This window comes from Anopheles merus, chromosome 2R, assembly GCF_017562075.2.
Source record: "Anopheles merus strain MAF chromosome 2R, AmerM5.1, whole genome shotgun sequence".
NCBI lineage: Eukaryota > Metazoa > Arthropoda > Insecta > Diptera > Culicidae > Anopheles > Anopheles merus.
The window spans coordinates 10,316,257-10,331,788 of record NC_054082.1 but is presented as its reverse complement, the minus strand read 5'-3'; the positions used below and the strand labels follow the sequence as shown (position 1 = coordinate 10,331,788).

At 47.7% G+C, this 15,532-nt stretch overlaps 1 protein-coding gene across 1 annotated transcript; it reads left to right on the top strand.

Annotated features, from left to right (window-relative positions):
• Nucleotides 1-244: 244 nt before the first annotated feature.
• Nucleotides 245-11,869, top strand: LOC121588505. The gene is made up of 2 exons (XM_041906522.1): nt 245-2,311; nt 8,887-11,869. The coding sequence occupies exon 1, from the start codon at nt 1,298-1,300 to the stop codon at nt 1,757-1,759; it is 462 nt and encodes a 153-aa protein (XP_041762456.1). The 5' UTR covers nt 245-1,297; the 3' UTR covers nt 1,760-2,311; nt 8,887-11,869.
• The last annotated feature ends 3,663 nt before the right edge of the window (nt 11,870-15,532 follow it).

Sequence of the window (15,532 nt, the reverse complement as noted above, 5' to 3'; positions counted from 1 at the left end):
AAAATTAAAAAAAGACTTGATCTCAATATAATAAAAAAGAATATTGTGATGCAATTTTACTGACTTCACCAATAACTTGGCGTACAAACAACACAAACGAAACGGTTTCTACCCATGATAACGTGTGTTTGCCATGCCTGGCGGGCCCGAGCATAGCGGCTTAGTCTGGAAGCCGGAGAGTGGCCAACCACAGAGGCGGCCACCAGAGAGCCGGCCGCCCGATGTTTCGCTTCGCGGGTGTAGACCGATGTCTGGCTCCGCACTTCGCTCACAACACGTCATAACTCTCGAGCCGAACGGACGTGTTTCGCTCGCGCTCTGCTCAAAGGCTGTAAAGTACTTGCTCCCACCTAATTCCATTACGAAGATCGTACACCGCCACCGGCCGTTCGCGCGTATTTTGCCAGCATCAAAACGCCAGTAAGGGCAGTGTGTAGTGTTGTGAATGTTTGCACCGTTGCTTCGTAAGTGGCCGTGATTCGTGAAGCTGTGCTGACCAAACGGTGCAACAAAGCGTTTGTCCGTGCGTGAACATCACTGTTTTTGTAGTTGTGAAGAACCAAAGAAAACCCACCGTCTGTGCAGTTGAAGCGGAAGGTTCCTACGGGATTAAAAAAGGAACTCCCGAGTGTATGTGATCGCTGCGTCGGCTGATTCGTCGTGAATGGGCGTACCCCGCGTTTGTGAATGTGTGGTGTGTCGTCGTGATCGTGCGTTTTTTTTTTGTCTGTTCACTCGCGTGGTTAGATATGCACCCACCAGCTGCCTCGTAAAGGAAAGATCTCTCCCGTCGGTGGATTCGTTTGCCATAAAACGTTTAGAAAAGTAGAGGCGCACACTAGTGATAGGGGAGGAGAGTCGTCAGTAGAGCATGTGTTAGTGTGCGTCTATGAGCTCGAATGCACAACGATCGTCCCACCGAAACAGAGCGACACTTGCGCTAGTGTAAGAAAATAATGTCGTGAAAGCTTCAACAGAGCGAGTCGGAAAAGTTCGTGCCAAAAGTGTTGCAAGTCGATTCGAAAGTACAACAGGCAAAAACGCAAATGTGCATGAGGGTGTGGCTGCGCCGGTGAAATGTCCTTTTAATTGCTTATTTCATGTGTGTGCGTGCGTTTACGTGCATGTGTTTGTGTGTAATAGAAGTGTAAGGGCGAGAGAAATAAAGGGCCCTTCCAGGCGTAAATCTTCCACCGACGCTAAGAAAGGAAGCCATCGCCATCGGCTGTGAACGAAAGCCCAGTGCGCGTTAACTACCCATTCCCCACATTCTTCTGCACCGCCATCCCCACCCACCATGACCGTCTCCAGCGTAAAGCACCCGAACGTGTTGCCACAGCCGGCCGCCGCATCGTCCGCCCGCGTTACGGCCGCCTACGACTACAACGGCACCGGCTCGAGCGGCGGTATCGGCGGTGGTATCGGCGCGTCCGGCGGCAGCCTCACGCACGGCGGTGTGGGCAGCGGCAGCCACAGATCGGGCGGTCTCGGCAGTGGCCGCATCAGTCCCCACTCGCCCGCCAACACGTCCTCCGCCTTCGGCAGGATGCGGCCGTCGACCAAGCGCTGCCTGTTCGACATCCGGCCCGATCCGATCGAGACGAAGCGGGTGTGCGACGATCACGCCAAGGCGGAACGGCAGCGCACCATCAACCGGTACGGGTTCGATCCGTACTCGGGCCGCGGGCTTACCACCTCCTCGTCCTCCTCGTCCTCCGGCAGCAGCTCCGTGTCGTCCAATCGCCACCATCACCAGTGATGCTACAGCCGGTGGGCCGTTGCAGAGCAGGGCGAGGCGTACGAAGTGAGGAGTCGTGAATGTGCAAGACCGCCATCGAGAGCTCCCCGCGGTGAACCTCTGTGTCAGTAGTGGGTTTGTTTTTAAGAACCTTGTAGGATGAGAAAGGGAGCAATAACAAAAAAAAAACAAGAAAGAAAAGACGCGCGCGCCACCAAAAGAGTGCAATACCGCCAAAACACCTGTGGGCTGTGTAAAAGCAAAAGTAGTAAAAAGCAGAGAAATGTGCAGCAAAGTAAACACACAAACTAGACAAAAAATTACAACAACTAACCGCAAAGCAAGCAAACAGTTAAAAAATACAAAAAAGCACTAACAAACTGTGTCCGTTGAGCGAAGAGTTAGCGCAGAGAGAGAGAGAAACGCATCGCATCAAATGCAGCGAAAAAAAGGGCTCGCAGTGTGTAAAGTGTATCAACCAAGTGCGTATGTGCAACACACAAAAAAAAAAAACAATATACCAATGGAGCCGGCCAGTTTTGTAGAATCCACCAGTATCCAACACACTGAAAGGTAAGATTCCTTATTCCGATGCTTAAGCAGGGGAAATTTCATGGGAAGGTATGAGCGCCCGGCCTTCGCGCCCGGTGGAATGCATTTTCGCGCCAAAAGTGCACATTCTACCGCGCCTTTGCACCAGCTGGGCGGCAAAACTGTGCGACAACACCGAGCCTGCGTGTGTGTGTGTGTGTGTGTGTGTGTGCTTGTGCGGGTGAAGAAAAATATGGCAAAGAGAGAGAGAAAGAGAGAGAGAGCGACCTTTCTTTCGTCAAGGTGTGTGCGTGCTTTTGTGCCACCACGCACAACACACCTGACCGAAAAGGATGCGCGCGCAAAACCGATCATATGTCATGTGAGCGGCTCTCTCGCTCTCTCTCTCTCTCTCTCTTACATGCCCACAGTTTGTTGTGCGTGTATGTGAGCACAAGTTTTCCCTCCCAAATTTTACGCATTTTGAATTCCCAATTTGTATGGCAAAATAGGATAAAAAATACTGTGAAATACTTTACACTGCTAGCTGAAGCTGAAGCATTCCATGAAATGACTTTTCAAGATAAATTTCATGAGTTTGCCTTTCCAAGCGAGAAAGAGAGATGTTGGTCAGGCGCGTGCGCATACAGAACATACGAAATTTGCGCCAAAAACGGATTTTGTGTGTGTGTGAGAGCGCTCATCAGCACGAAGAAAGGCCGGGAAAGACAGGCAAAAACGGGAAAGGTTGGGAAAGGATGATATAGACTGACGACCTTCCCTCCTTTTGACCCACTACACCACTCGGTACGAAAAGCACCGGCCCCTGGCCCGACCACCTGATCGTTCTGGAACTTCCAGACGCGACCATCCCGAATCTCGATGCGTCCGATCTCACACGATCTCTCTCTCTCTCTCTATATATCGATTTTTCTCTCTTTTACCTGTTTAAAATGCGCGCGCGCGCACACACATTCGCTTAGAACCAGCGGGAAAGAGATTTTGCGCGCCAACAAATTTTGGGACCGGGGTAAACCCCGTCGGGACTTTTTGTCGGGTTTGCTTTCGCCTGTTCGGTCCGGCATAAAAGTGCATGCGTTCTTTCGGGTCCCATTTTCCCGCCCTCGTTTCCTCCACAGAAACACACACACACATTCACTCGGTCGAGCATAAGCGCGCGCGCGTGCGCAGCAGGGAACGGGATTTTTTGGCGCGAGTGCGCTTTTTATCAATCTTTCTCATCGGTTGTTCGTTTCTATATCCGTGCGCGCCCTTTTTGTTCTGCGCGATTGTGTAAGCGAAATTTGGGCGCGCAAATGTTCCCTGCATGCTCTGGGTCGTATTTTCCCGCAATGCCGCAGTGCCTGGCAAGGTGTTTGAGATGTTTTAAGAAGCTGTTTTCGTTTTCTCAAATAATCTAAATTGATTCCGAAAAAACATATTTTCTGTGAATGTTTCCATCTCTACTGCTAAAGAGCGTGCAACTGACGCAATCCGTTGCTCGCTCATTGTTGCCTGACCGATTCTAAGCCCCAGTCGTTATCGTATCTTTCGCTGTGTGCCTACAATCGCCACACCGAAATTCGCAACACACCGAACAAGGTACGAAACCCAAATTGCCGTTTATTGCCGACTGCGCGCCAAAACACAGCCTCCTACGCGACAGAGTGTCGGGATGGGTCCGCTCATATATGCGGCGAGCGGGCGGGAACAGCCTCTTTATGCTGTGGCTGTTGGTGTTGGTGCACCCCGGTCCGGGCGCCCATCGTGCACGATCGATCGACAAGCGTGTGTGGTTGTGAAATGGGGTAGCTTGTCTTTTCCTGCAGCCACCATGTCTGCCCGTGCGCGCGCGCGCCAAGAAATGGCGCGAAAGGAGAGGTTACGTTCGTCTTCTAAGAAACGCACCAGCAGCTTCCGTGTTGATGAAACGCCCCGAGCCCCGGAAAAGGGTGTACAAACGAAGGCGTGTATTTACACAGCTGGTACAATTCGGTCGTGAGAAGCTTTGCTGACCGGCGAGAAAAAACAGCACCACTGGCAGGTAGAAATGGTATGAAAATTGTTACCTTTTTTGTCCCGTTTCCCCATCCCCCTTCGGCCATACTGCAGCCATCTACAAAAACACACGCCCTTTCGCTCTCGCTCTCATCCATCTCAAGATAAGAAAATGTGTTATTTTGCAACGTTCGTTTCTTATCGTTTTCTTTTATTTGTTATTGTTTTCTCTGTTTTGTTTTTCCAATTATAATGAAAGCAAAACAACATCACCAGCCGAAATGGGGCGCGTGTTTGCATTTTAGGCTCGATATTTGTCAAGGTGAAGGTCGTACATCGATCTCGCGATGCGCGCTATTTTAGCACTATCTGTTTGTGCGGTTTTTGGTAGAAGGAGACTTTTAAATTTAAATAATTCACACATATTTTTTTGAAATCTTCTAATTTGTACACAATTGCCATACGCCATAACTTAAAATGCTAAAATAGCGACATACATATTCAACAATAATGAATAACGCCTTTGCTACATGCAACATTTGAAGTTTGTTTGGTCGCATTGGCAATTATTGTTCTCTGCTGGAGGGGAAACCAGCTCGAATCGCACGAAAAACGGACAAGCGCAATCGGACCCACACCGACCCCCAGCAACGGATGCAATCGCTTTGAATCACTAATTCGTGTGTGCGTGGGGCCAAAGGCGCAACTTCTTCCTCCGTGACCTTCTGCAAACAGCCAACAAACAACGCTGGTCGCTGGCGTGCTGGCCCGGTCATGGTGCAACTAATCCAAAAATAGCATTTTTTGAGCGCTTCTTTCCACCGCTGCACATTTGCCACCCCAGGGAAGAAGGTTGTGAGTGAGCGTGATCGTTTGAAACGAACGCGCATCGTTCCACCATTAAACGGTGGGCCCCCTGCCCTCCCCTGCGGCTGGTCAATTTACACACTTGAAAGTGGCAGAAGGAGTAGCAGCGCGCCCCGGTTTGGCCTTTGTTTGAATGCACAGCCCATCGGACACCAGCGTTCACAATACATTACTTAAAATGCATTTGCGATTAAATACGAGGTAGTGCGCGGTGCACCCCGTCGCTGCCAATGCCGCCAATCGGGTGTGATGATTGTTTTTTACTGCACCCAAGTTGAGGGCCACGGTGGTCGACTGCACCGTGCGCCGATCGAAACGATCGGCGATGGTTGCTGCCACTTGACGCAGCGCCATAAAATAAATAGAAATAAATTAGCTGCTGGTGAAGCGGGGGCCCGTTAATTGTGCGGATGCACTTTCATTAAGATGCTTTTTGACCAAACTAAAAACAAAAAAAAAGAAATCAATCAATTGAACACAAACACTCATCATCTAATGGTGAATGCAACAGAAAAGATAAAAAAAAACCGACCACCAGCACCACCGTGATGTACTGCGATTTTGGAGTACGCGGGCGCGGGTACACACAACAAGGAAACGATCATGCATTCTGTACTGCACCTTTCTTTGTATCGTCTTGGTCGGTGCGAAGTGAATGTACCTTACACACACACACACATGCACTGAAAAAAACAACGGAATCCACCGGGAGGAGCAGTTTGCCGCTGTGCAGAATGTGAAACGGAATGAAGTCATGAAATGACGCTTCGTCGGTGTACGCTTCACCCTCTCTATTTTTACGCAGCCAGCCAGTTGCAGCAGCAGCAGTAAATAGTCGCGAGATGCAACAGTCCGTGTACTTTTGCTGCACACACCATTACCTTCCACCTTCTTGGTGTGAACGAAACGGTGTCTCTTTTTTTTTCATTTCGAAGTGTTTTCCTCGGTGTGGGCCGTGTGTGAGCGCGGGTAAATTAAATTAAGCGCAAGCGCAGTAAAAGGAACGGGTGGCGGTTTTGGCGATTGATGCACGTTGCGTCGAATTTTGATCAATTAATGGCGCCATACACTGTGTGCTAAGCGAAGACAAAGAAAGATGTTGTTTTTTGTTGTTGTCCGTTTCTTATAATGAAACCTATCGCCAATTACGGTTTCACAATTTTAACCATTTTCCTTCTCAAACCTGTCAAAGTGAAGCGAATATTTATTGCATTATCCGCCGAAATAGCAGCTGCTTGGCATTCAATTTTTGAATCCCTCTTGCAAACGACTAGCTCCGTGCTTGCTGCTAATAACTCAACAGGTCGTAAGCCGACGAAAGTGGCAATTCCATACGCTGAGGGCTTGCTGGCCCAGCCCAGCGCAACTGCTCAGCCGTAATAGATTTAGTCGCTTAAAATCTCTCTACTTAAAAAAGCAAAATTAATGGTGGTGGGAAACGCTACTCCACTAATGAAGGCAGCAGCAGCAGCAGCCATAACAAATCAAGTGCCCGAACAGTACCCGAACTCGCCCGCGTACGAGCATCGACGAAACGTGAGCAATTAGCAGCTACTGTAACGTGCTGTCCTATTCTTCCGTTTCCACCCGCTCCAGCTCATTATCCCAATCCACGTAGAATCTCATTTGTGCAACACTTTACACGCGACTGCACGCGAACCAAGAGGCGCCGTGTTTCGTGACGGTACACCGTTTACGTCCGTATACACCACACCACCGAGCTGAAATTTGGGATGCAGTTGCTTTCCGGGGGTGTGTTGTGCTTGGGTATTTTTTTGAAGACATTACCGTCTTTTTCTTAAGTTCAGCAAAGTCAACCAACCGTAAAGGAACGCATTTGGTGTGGTGCGGGCTCCCTCTAAAGGGTCGTGCAAGTGTGTGAGCGTAACGAGAAACTTTTCAAGCAACGCTTGATGCTGCCTCCGCAACACTGTCTCTCCTTAGCGGCAGTTTTCCCTCAGTGCATTAAAACAATAAAATATCTATTTATTATACGCATTGGCACTGAGTGAGAGCAAGTGAAGACAAAGCCGTTAATGGAGCGAAGCGTTCGGGTAACTGCACTCTTCGCTGCAGGTCCGTAGCCGGCGGGCCCAAATTAATTACCCAATCCGTTTGCTGCTGCTTACTTCCCTGCGAATGTGGCTGATTTTAGCCGATTGTAGAATTGCATTATGCATGCAAAGTCTCATAATGCGACCGGTCACTTCCGGTTGTAACAAATTACGCTACCACCACAACCTGAGCTTCGTTCCGGAGCTCTGGGTTGTGCACGTTTTGTCTCTCTTGTTGGGAGAGACAATCCGTTGTATTTAAATTTCAGCTTTGTGTTTTTTAGCATAGTTTTGGCATTTAAATAACCCGACTAGCTAGAATTATTCATTTGCCCTCCTTTCATTCACTGCTGTTGATCACTGTTCCTCAATGGTGGTTTAGTTCAAACGCAAAGCTAAACGAGAATTCATTACACGAAGCATTGATCTTTGCATGTCGTTGCTTTTACCCTGTGCTAGGGAATCTCAAAACTGGTTTCTAATTTTTTTTTAATATAGCTGGCTTAAGCTACATCTAACAAAGAATTAAGCACACGTTCACGCTTATCGCAAAAGGTCGGCCATTTTAATTGCACCAAAGCTTGAAAGCACCACCATAAAACAAGATGCTGCTCATCCTCGCACAGGCAGCTCGTAAAGGTAATCTTTACGCGTTCACCTTTAACACCTCCGCGCTGTTAGCAGAACACATTTTTATGTGCCTCTCCGCCTCCATCTCAATGGCACCGATGTCGAAGCGTCCACTGGGCTGCATCCAAAAAGCGCGCGCGCGCGCTCGCGCTCTTGCGCACGCGTTCGCAAATATTTTTGGAGCGAAAATAGTAAGAAGAGAACCGCACCGCAGATTTCCTTTCCCGTCGATTGCAACGTGCGTCCCGCTCCTCTCTAATGCTGTAGAAGGAAGATGTCTTCTACCCCTCGGACGTGCTGCAAACGTACACGCCCGCCACTTTTCCAACAAGCTTAGCGTATATTCATCTCCGTTGTAGTGACGCTGTGTTTGACGGGGTAAGGGGGTGTCGCTAGCGCTTCTGTTTTGGGGTGCACGATACCACTTCTTACACACCTTCACTCACCCCTCTAACAGCGGTGGTGTACGGACGGACGTGGTCCTGCTGTGGCCGTGTTCGTAAGCGCGGGAGAAGGTTCCAAAATCGCGAGAGCGACCGCTCGCTCGCGCACGATCGTTCGTTCGCTGCCGACGTCTTAGATTGGCGCGAGATTTTAATGTGTGCGTTGGACAGTTTCTTCTGCTCGTGCATACGCACGGCCCCGGTGATAACAGAGCCACCTTCACGTCCGCTCGCTGGTGTGTGTTGTTTTTGTGTGTGTGTTCGCTGGGGAGATGGATGAGGCGAGCGACGGGAGGCAAATGCTTCCATCTTCTCCTCCGGCACGCCCCGAATCAATCCGCAGCGAACGCAAACGTAAATAACAGAGACATGCCCCAATCGGCAGTGGACGGGAGGCACTGTATTTTGGCGCGCAGAAAATGGCGCGCGATTTTGCGCAAACAAAGGTGGCGCCGTATAGCGTGACGCGACGAAAAAAACCAAAATCTTTTAAATGGCAAAGCGTTTGATTTGCAAGCTTTATTATTTATTTTAAGAATTATTTCGTAATAATTGATCTTCTCGTCAAACACTGCATACTAATGGGTTTCTCTTTTCTGCCTTCTCTTGTTTCCTTCTCTCGCAGGTTCGCAATGATGGCGATGCAGCTCACCTTCCGGGACGAAAAATGCCGCAGCCAAAAAGTAAACACTACCGAGCGCGACCGTAGCGACCCCATCACATCTTTCTTTCTGCACACGAATGACACGCGACCGGGCTCGCGCCACTTTTGCTGCGCCCTTCCGTCGGCTGTCCCCATGCGCTGGCCTTGTTCGCGCGAAAGAAGCAGTAACTGAAACCGCTTCTCTTGCGACCATAAATAAGGTAGCTGGTGCTGGAGGACGCAAACCACGCGTACAATGTTGCTTCTCCGCGTTGCATGAGCTCATGGTTGGTGGATGGCATGCGTGTGTGACACCCGGCAGCAGTTGGTGCAGATCATAATTCAAGAAGGTACCCCGACACCGCCCAGCACGCTGTGTGATCTTCGAAGAATTTGCTCTGTGCCAGAGCCGGGAATTGGAAGAGATGAGACAACATAATTGATCGAACAGCACGCGAGAACGCTATGGCGTTTGAACAGCGTTAGACAACGCCACAGAAAGAACCATACAGCTGGCGGAATAGTATGAGAAACACATTTGAGCTAAGCAAATCAAAACTCCCGTTGCTGGGTAACGAGAAACAAGCTCCGGGCTAAGTGCGGAGGTTGTTGCGATCCGTACGAAGCAAGCTCCTTGCCAGGCAGAGCACCAGAAAACAGAGCAGGAGAGCAGGAGTACTACAAACAAGCAAAAAAAAAATTAACACGATCTCATGTGATATTGTCTAAGCGATGTGAGTGTGTGTGTGTGTAGTAAGTGTGTGCACGCGTATTTTTTGTTCGTATTCCCGCGGTATAGAATAGTTTTAAGGTAGTGAAAACGGTGCAAACGATGTTTGCATTATTACCATTAAAAGCTAAAGCAAAGCCTTGTTTTCCCAGTGTCCTTGAATCGTAACGATTTTCCCTAAATTTGACTTATTTTAAGATTGTTTATAGTTTTTTTTTAAATTTGCTTTCTTTTTTGCTACACACATCACCGCTTCAAATCCTTTTTTCTTTAACGATCGCCTCTCCTTTTTTTCTTGTATGTCGTATTACAAACTCAAGTCGACATGCAGCACAATCAGTTTCTCGTATATCAACGTATCCATTTAATGGTACCTTTAAATGGCACTATATGTTGTTTACGACTTTTGTTTCACTTCGATCGTTTTCTCTATAGCATAACACAAATCCTAATAAAGGAGTTTATGTCCAAGGAGATGATGGTTGATGACGCTAGGCGCGCTCTACATAGTTTTGTAAGCACTAGAACGATAGTGATCGTGGCATAATGGTAACGGATGCGACTGTTCGAGGCAAAACTTGAGGAAAGATGCGTTAAACCGTAGCGTAGCAAGTCCGATTCTCCGCCTCGTGCGGACAGGCGTTTAATAATGGTTAAATTATATCGTTTATATTTTGTATCGTGTAGCTCGTTTGAATCATTATTGACTAATATTATTTTATTCTTTTTTTTTTGTTTGTTGTATCGCTGCAATGTGAACGATCTGGCTGTTTCCGACTATCTGACTAGCACGATCGTGTGCAGTCAAAGGGCGCTTACAGTCCAGAGCGTGCAGAAAAATTGCGGTGAAGTGAAGGAAAATTTTTATCAAAGTTCCGATCTCAGTTTAATAATATTTTTTTTATTGTAGCTCCTCTCTTCCCATTTGATTGAATCCCTCTCTGTTCTCCCTCTTTTCTCCCATTGTTATGTAAAGCTTAGTAGGGTAAGCCCCTTTCTTCTCAGTACGTTTTTGCTTTCAACAAGCAGCACAACACACCTGATAGAACGGAAAAATTTGCTTATAGTATGCTAAAAACTACTTTTTTCCTCCTTTCTCGTGATCTTGATGCATGTGTCTTCCTCATTAAGAAAGGAAATGCATACTTTGTTAAGCCACACCATGCTAAAGTGTGTGCACATATTGTGAGTGTGGCGTTCATGTATATAATAAGGATGGAATTGAAATAAAAAAAAAAAACAATCTATATCAAACATCCTTCTACACAACTTCCAGTAAAAACAGGTGCCTTACGAATCATTTTCTTGCACGTAGAAAAGGAACGAGCAACAGCGAAACAACACAAAACAATAGAAACACTAAAATCGTCACCAGCGCGTGTTTGTCGTACCAAATGAATGTGATCGAGCAGTTTAATCATGAGTAGGGCAAGACGTTTTATTATGTTTGTTTTGTTTATATATGTTTGTTTGTTTTTTTTGTGTCACCCATTTTGAGATTAGTGAAATTGATCTATAAATTTGCCATACGAGAGAACAGACGTGAGGCGTGTGCGCAACGGCAATACATACAGGAACTAATATGCACCTCAAAGCAACATTATGTCTATTAAAGAAAACATTAATACACACTAAAAACCATAATCTTTAGACTGTAATAGCAAGTCCAGCCGTTGTTGCTTTGCTCCACTAGCCGCCAGGATTTGCAGGCAGAGGAGAGTACACTTAAGTTAATTTTTACACGAATTCCCAATTATGTCACCCACAAAACGATTTCGATTTGCACACACAATCAATTCAGCCCGAGCGGTGAAATGTGTATAAAAACCAAGATTCTGATTCAGAAAAGTTTCGTTAACAGAACTGTTCAAGTATAAAACACTAAACAAACCTTTTTACGTTGCATCGTGCAGTTGCGTCACACAGACACTCACAAAACATGCATTCAAAAGTGAAATCATTCGATAAAGGCGAGGGGAGCAGAATTAGTTAATTATTTATCCTTCAACCAAAATGTTATTACTGTTAGGATGTACTTCGTCGATAGAGGGTAAGCGCGATGAAAATGGTCCAATGTAGTGTAGAACTTATTATAAGGGAGATTTTTTTTGTAGTGAGTGTTTCTCTGTCGAAAGCAAAGTAGAAAACGTCCCTCCCCTTACCTTTTTTCGTGCTTACGGGAAAAGGGAAAATAGATGATAGATAATGCATTCAAGACCATTTTCTGTTATAAAACAAAAGTAAAACGAGAGAAGAAAAAAACTTACCCATAATGTAAGAAAAAAAAAGAGAGAAAACTTTACAGCAAATGTGAAGGAATGGAAAACACACACAAAAAATACAGCAATAAAATGATCTTTGAAATGTGAATATTGAAAACAAAACTCCAGTGTTGCACTTCATTTCCTACACTTCTTTGGCGTACAGAACACAAACAGTAAGACATTCGAAAGTTTGCCCTATGCAAACGAACCTCAGCGTGGGGAAAAGAACAAAGGTCCTGGCATTCATGGCACAATGAAGAAGGTTATTTACCTATCTGGTGAAAGCACGCTTTAGCAAGCGGAAGGGTGATGACACACGCCGGGCACACTGCAAGTGTCATTGACATCGAGTGCCTGCCGGTCGAGAAAGTTAAGCATTATTCACACACGAACACACAGCGCCTAATCTATACGAACCCTGCCCTAACTGGAAAGAAGACAAGGCGTAACACGTTCCTTGTAATTTCGTATGTTTTTGTGCTTTACTTCTCCACACGCACACCAAAAAAAGGTCGCACAAGTCAGCACGGTGAGTAGTAATCGAAACATAAACCGGTAAGTGGTAATCCAGTACACTCACGCATGCAGTGCGTGAGTTCACCCTACCCGTGCGGTGAAATGGACCGTGTCCTCCATCTTGCTCCAACCAACCATTCTCGCAAGGTGTAACGCTACTGATAACGCCCCCCACAGTACCGCCCCGACACACCTGCTGGGCACCTATCGGGTGCGTATGAGGACTGAAAAAATCCCAAGCAAAATTAAATAAACACGCATGCGACCAACGCACACACACACACACACAGTGCTGTGTGATAGACGAGATAGGGGAAAGAAAACTAATACTCCACTCACTGGTGAAGGGAAAAGAAGCAGCAACAGAGAGGTAATTTCGTTGCTTCCAGAACGCAACACACGACACGCTATCTGGACAGTTATCTATTTTGTTTAATAATTGCGTGACAAGTTGTAGTGTTTGATCACGAACCAGGCAGGTTGGTACCGTTTGTGGGTTGGATGTCGTCGGATTGGGTGGGAAGTTTGGGACGATCTGTAGTGGGGAACATCTGGACATGTATGATCGATCGTGTTTAGTTTGTTTTGTTAAAGTCGTGGCAGTGCGTGCGTGCGCTACTGGTATTTTTTCCCCAAATATTTATCATTCCAATGATCTAGATATACGATGAGTTACAGTTTTGCGCTGTTAAGTAGGTGCACAAACAGGAGAATCGATTCCTGTAAACATAAGATCTTTCGTATCCTATCCCTAAGCCGAATGTCTTGAGCGACATGGCCTATAACATACTTTAAATACACAAAACATGGCAATATTCATCGTAATACATCTTCAAAACTACAATGCTTTTCTTGGGACGCAAAAAACGCAACAGAACGCTTCAGGGTCGCACATTTTTGGCGCCAAAAAATGCGCGAACCGTCCCCGTACCCAAATTTGGTCCTCGTCCTCGGTAACGTACGGTGAGATGTAAACGGAGCATTTGGAATCTACGCAACTACCAAAACCGTACTGCCGGTGGTGGTGGAAGCAGTACTGGTGGTAGTGGTGGCGGTACTGACGATCGTAGTAGTGGTGATGGAATATTGTGCTAAACTGTGCCAGAAGCGCGATGAACGCAGCAAACGCAAACGCCCGGACAAACACCACGGTACGACAACACAACACATTCTTCTTCATCCATCGTACGGCGGTCGATTTCTGAAAATAAAAATGATAAACCAACACACACCAGCAGGCGACCGGGCCCGAGGGCGCGCGCGCGCGCGGCAGATAACAACACGCAGCGCGACACCCGAGAATCGCCCGTCCCTGCCCGATTAGGGTGCGGAATGGGTGGTGCGGTAACTGCGAAATGCAAGCATGTAGAAATGAGACAGAGAACGCCACTGCGACGACATCAAACAAACAAAACGATAGAAAAAAACACACACACACACATCCACAGACACAAAACATGCTCGATAGTACGCTTAGGAAAGCGCGAGAAAACAGTTCGTCTCGCGCTGGAAGGGCACGGGCGTTTGGTGTGGCGGCGCTGAACGGCGGGATGTGGGGAAGTGATTTGCTGAAGGAGAAAAAAACACAGAAAAGGAACGCGCGCGAAATGTTTGTGTGGGGACGATCTCGGAGGGATGGGGCGGGGGGAGGTTGGAGCTGCGCGTCGATCAAACCCCGCGCACTGCGTCGTCAAATGTGCGTGTGGTGATGTACGGCGCGAGACGCGATATCAGCGTAATGGCGCGCAGCAACTCTAACGGGGGAGGGAGAGGCAGGGGGGGGGGGGTGACGCATTAACAGTGAATAAAAAAAACGACAAAAATAATTTCAAGGACTTATGCTAAAATCACACACCGCACACAAAAACAACTCGCTTGTGATGACAGCGAAAAGGGAAGAAAAAGTATTAAACACACATAACACACACGCTCGCTCACGCACACACGCGCGCACAGTCGTGTGTCATGATCGTCGTCGTCGTCGTATTTGGCGGAGATCGCGCTCGCGACCGGCAATTGTTATGCAAGCAAACGCGCCACTACCGAAGCAAAAAGGGCGACTGGAGAACGGGAGGGGGGGTATGGAGCCAGGATCGTCTGTCGATCGATATGTACGTGCATGTGTGTGTGCATGTGTGTGTGTGTGTGTGTGTGTGTGTGTGTGTGTGTGTGTGAGTGCAGAAAAATCATTGCGCGCCAATTTTATTCGCGCCACCGAAACGAGCGAACGTAACAAAAACGAATAAAAGATTAAAGCCTGTTTAAACGCCTGCCAAACTGGAATCACGGCTTGTCGAGGCGGGAATCTGGTTGGCATGCTGATTTCTAGCATGAACAACAACAACAACACCAAAATCATATTATCACACCCAGCAGGCCTTATTTCCTTGTTTCTCCCGCACCAGCACAACTTCGTCAGCGGCTAATGGATTTAGGTGACAGGTATATGTACAGCGACGCCGGGCATGATGGGGCGAACAGAAAATGCGCCCCCCGGAAAGGGGTTGGATGCGGACGAAGCGTCAAGTTCACGAGCTGTGCTGCTGCGAGGGGTTGCGGACGCAAGGGATTGCACACACGCATCCTACTACACCCGCCAGCCAACCAATCAGCCAAACTGCCGTCGCCATAACGCACACTGCCACACAATCACAGACCAAAGTGTTTGTTCGCGCAGAGCGGTGATAAGAACACGCCGTGATTGGCTCGGGGGGAGAAGAAACCAACGAAAAAAGGCGCTCAAATCAACGCCGTCCATTTGATTTGGCTGCGAGCGTTGGTAGTTCTGTGGGATCGTCGCTTGCTTCGCTCCTTTGGTACTTCCCTTTTACGACGCATCCAGAGAAGATATGGCGACGGCAGTAGCAGCACAACAGTGACGACAGCCATGCCGCTGCTGGGCAGCCGTTTGTTTGTTTCTATTTAGCAACGCGCAGAGTCCGCTCCTCCACCATCCGCTGTTGGCTGTCGGTATGTCGGTGCTGGCTGTCTGGCACAACCACTATCACACGGTGGTCTGGATTGAAGGCCTATTAGGGAAGGTTTGCTGGAAGGGGGCGAACGGCTTTCTTATCTTATCAGTCGCAGAGCACAGAGGGTGATTTGTGCCCGCGTGTGC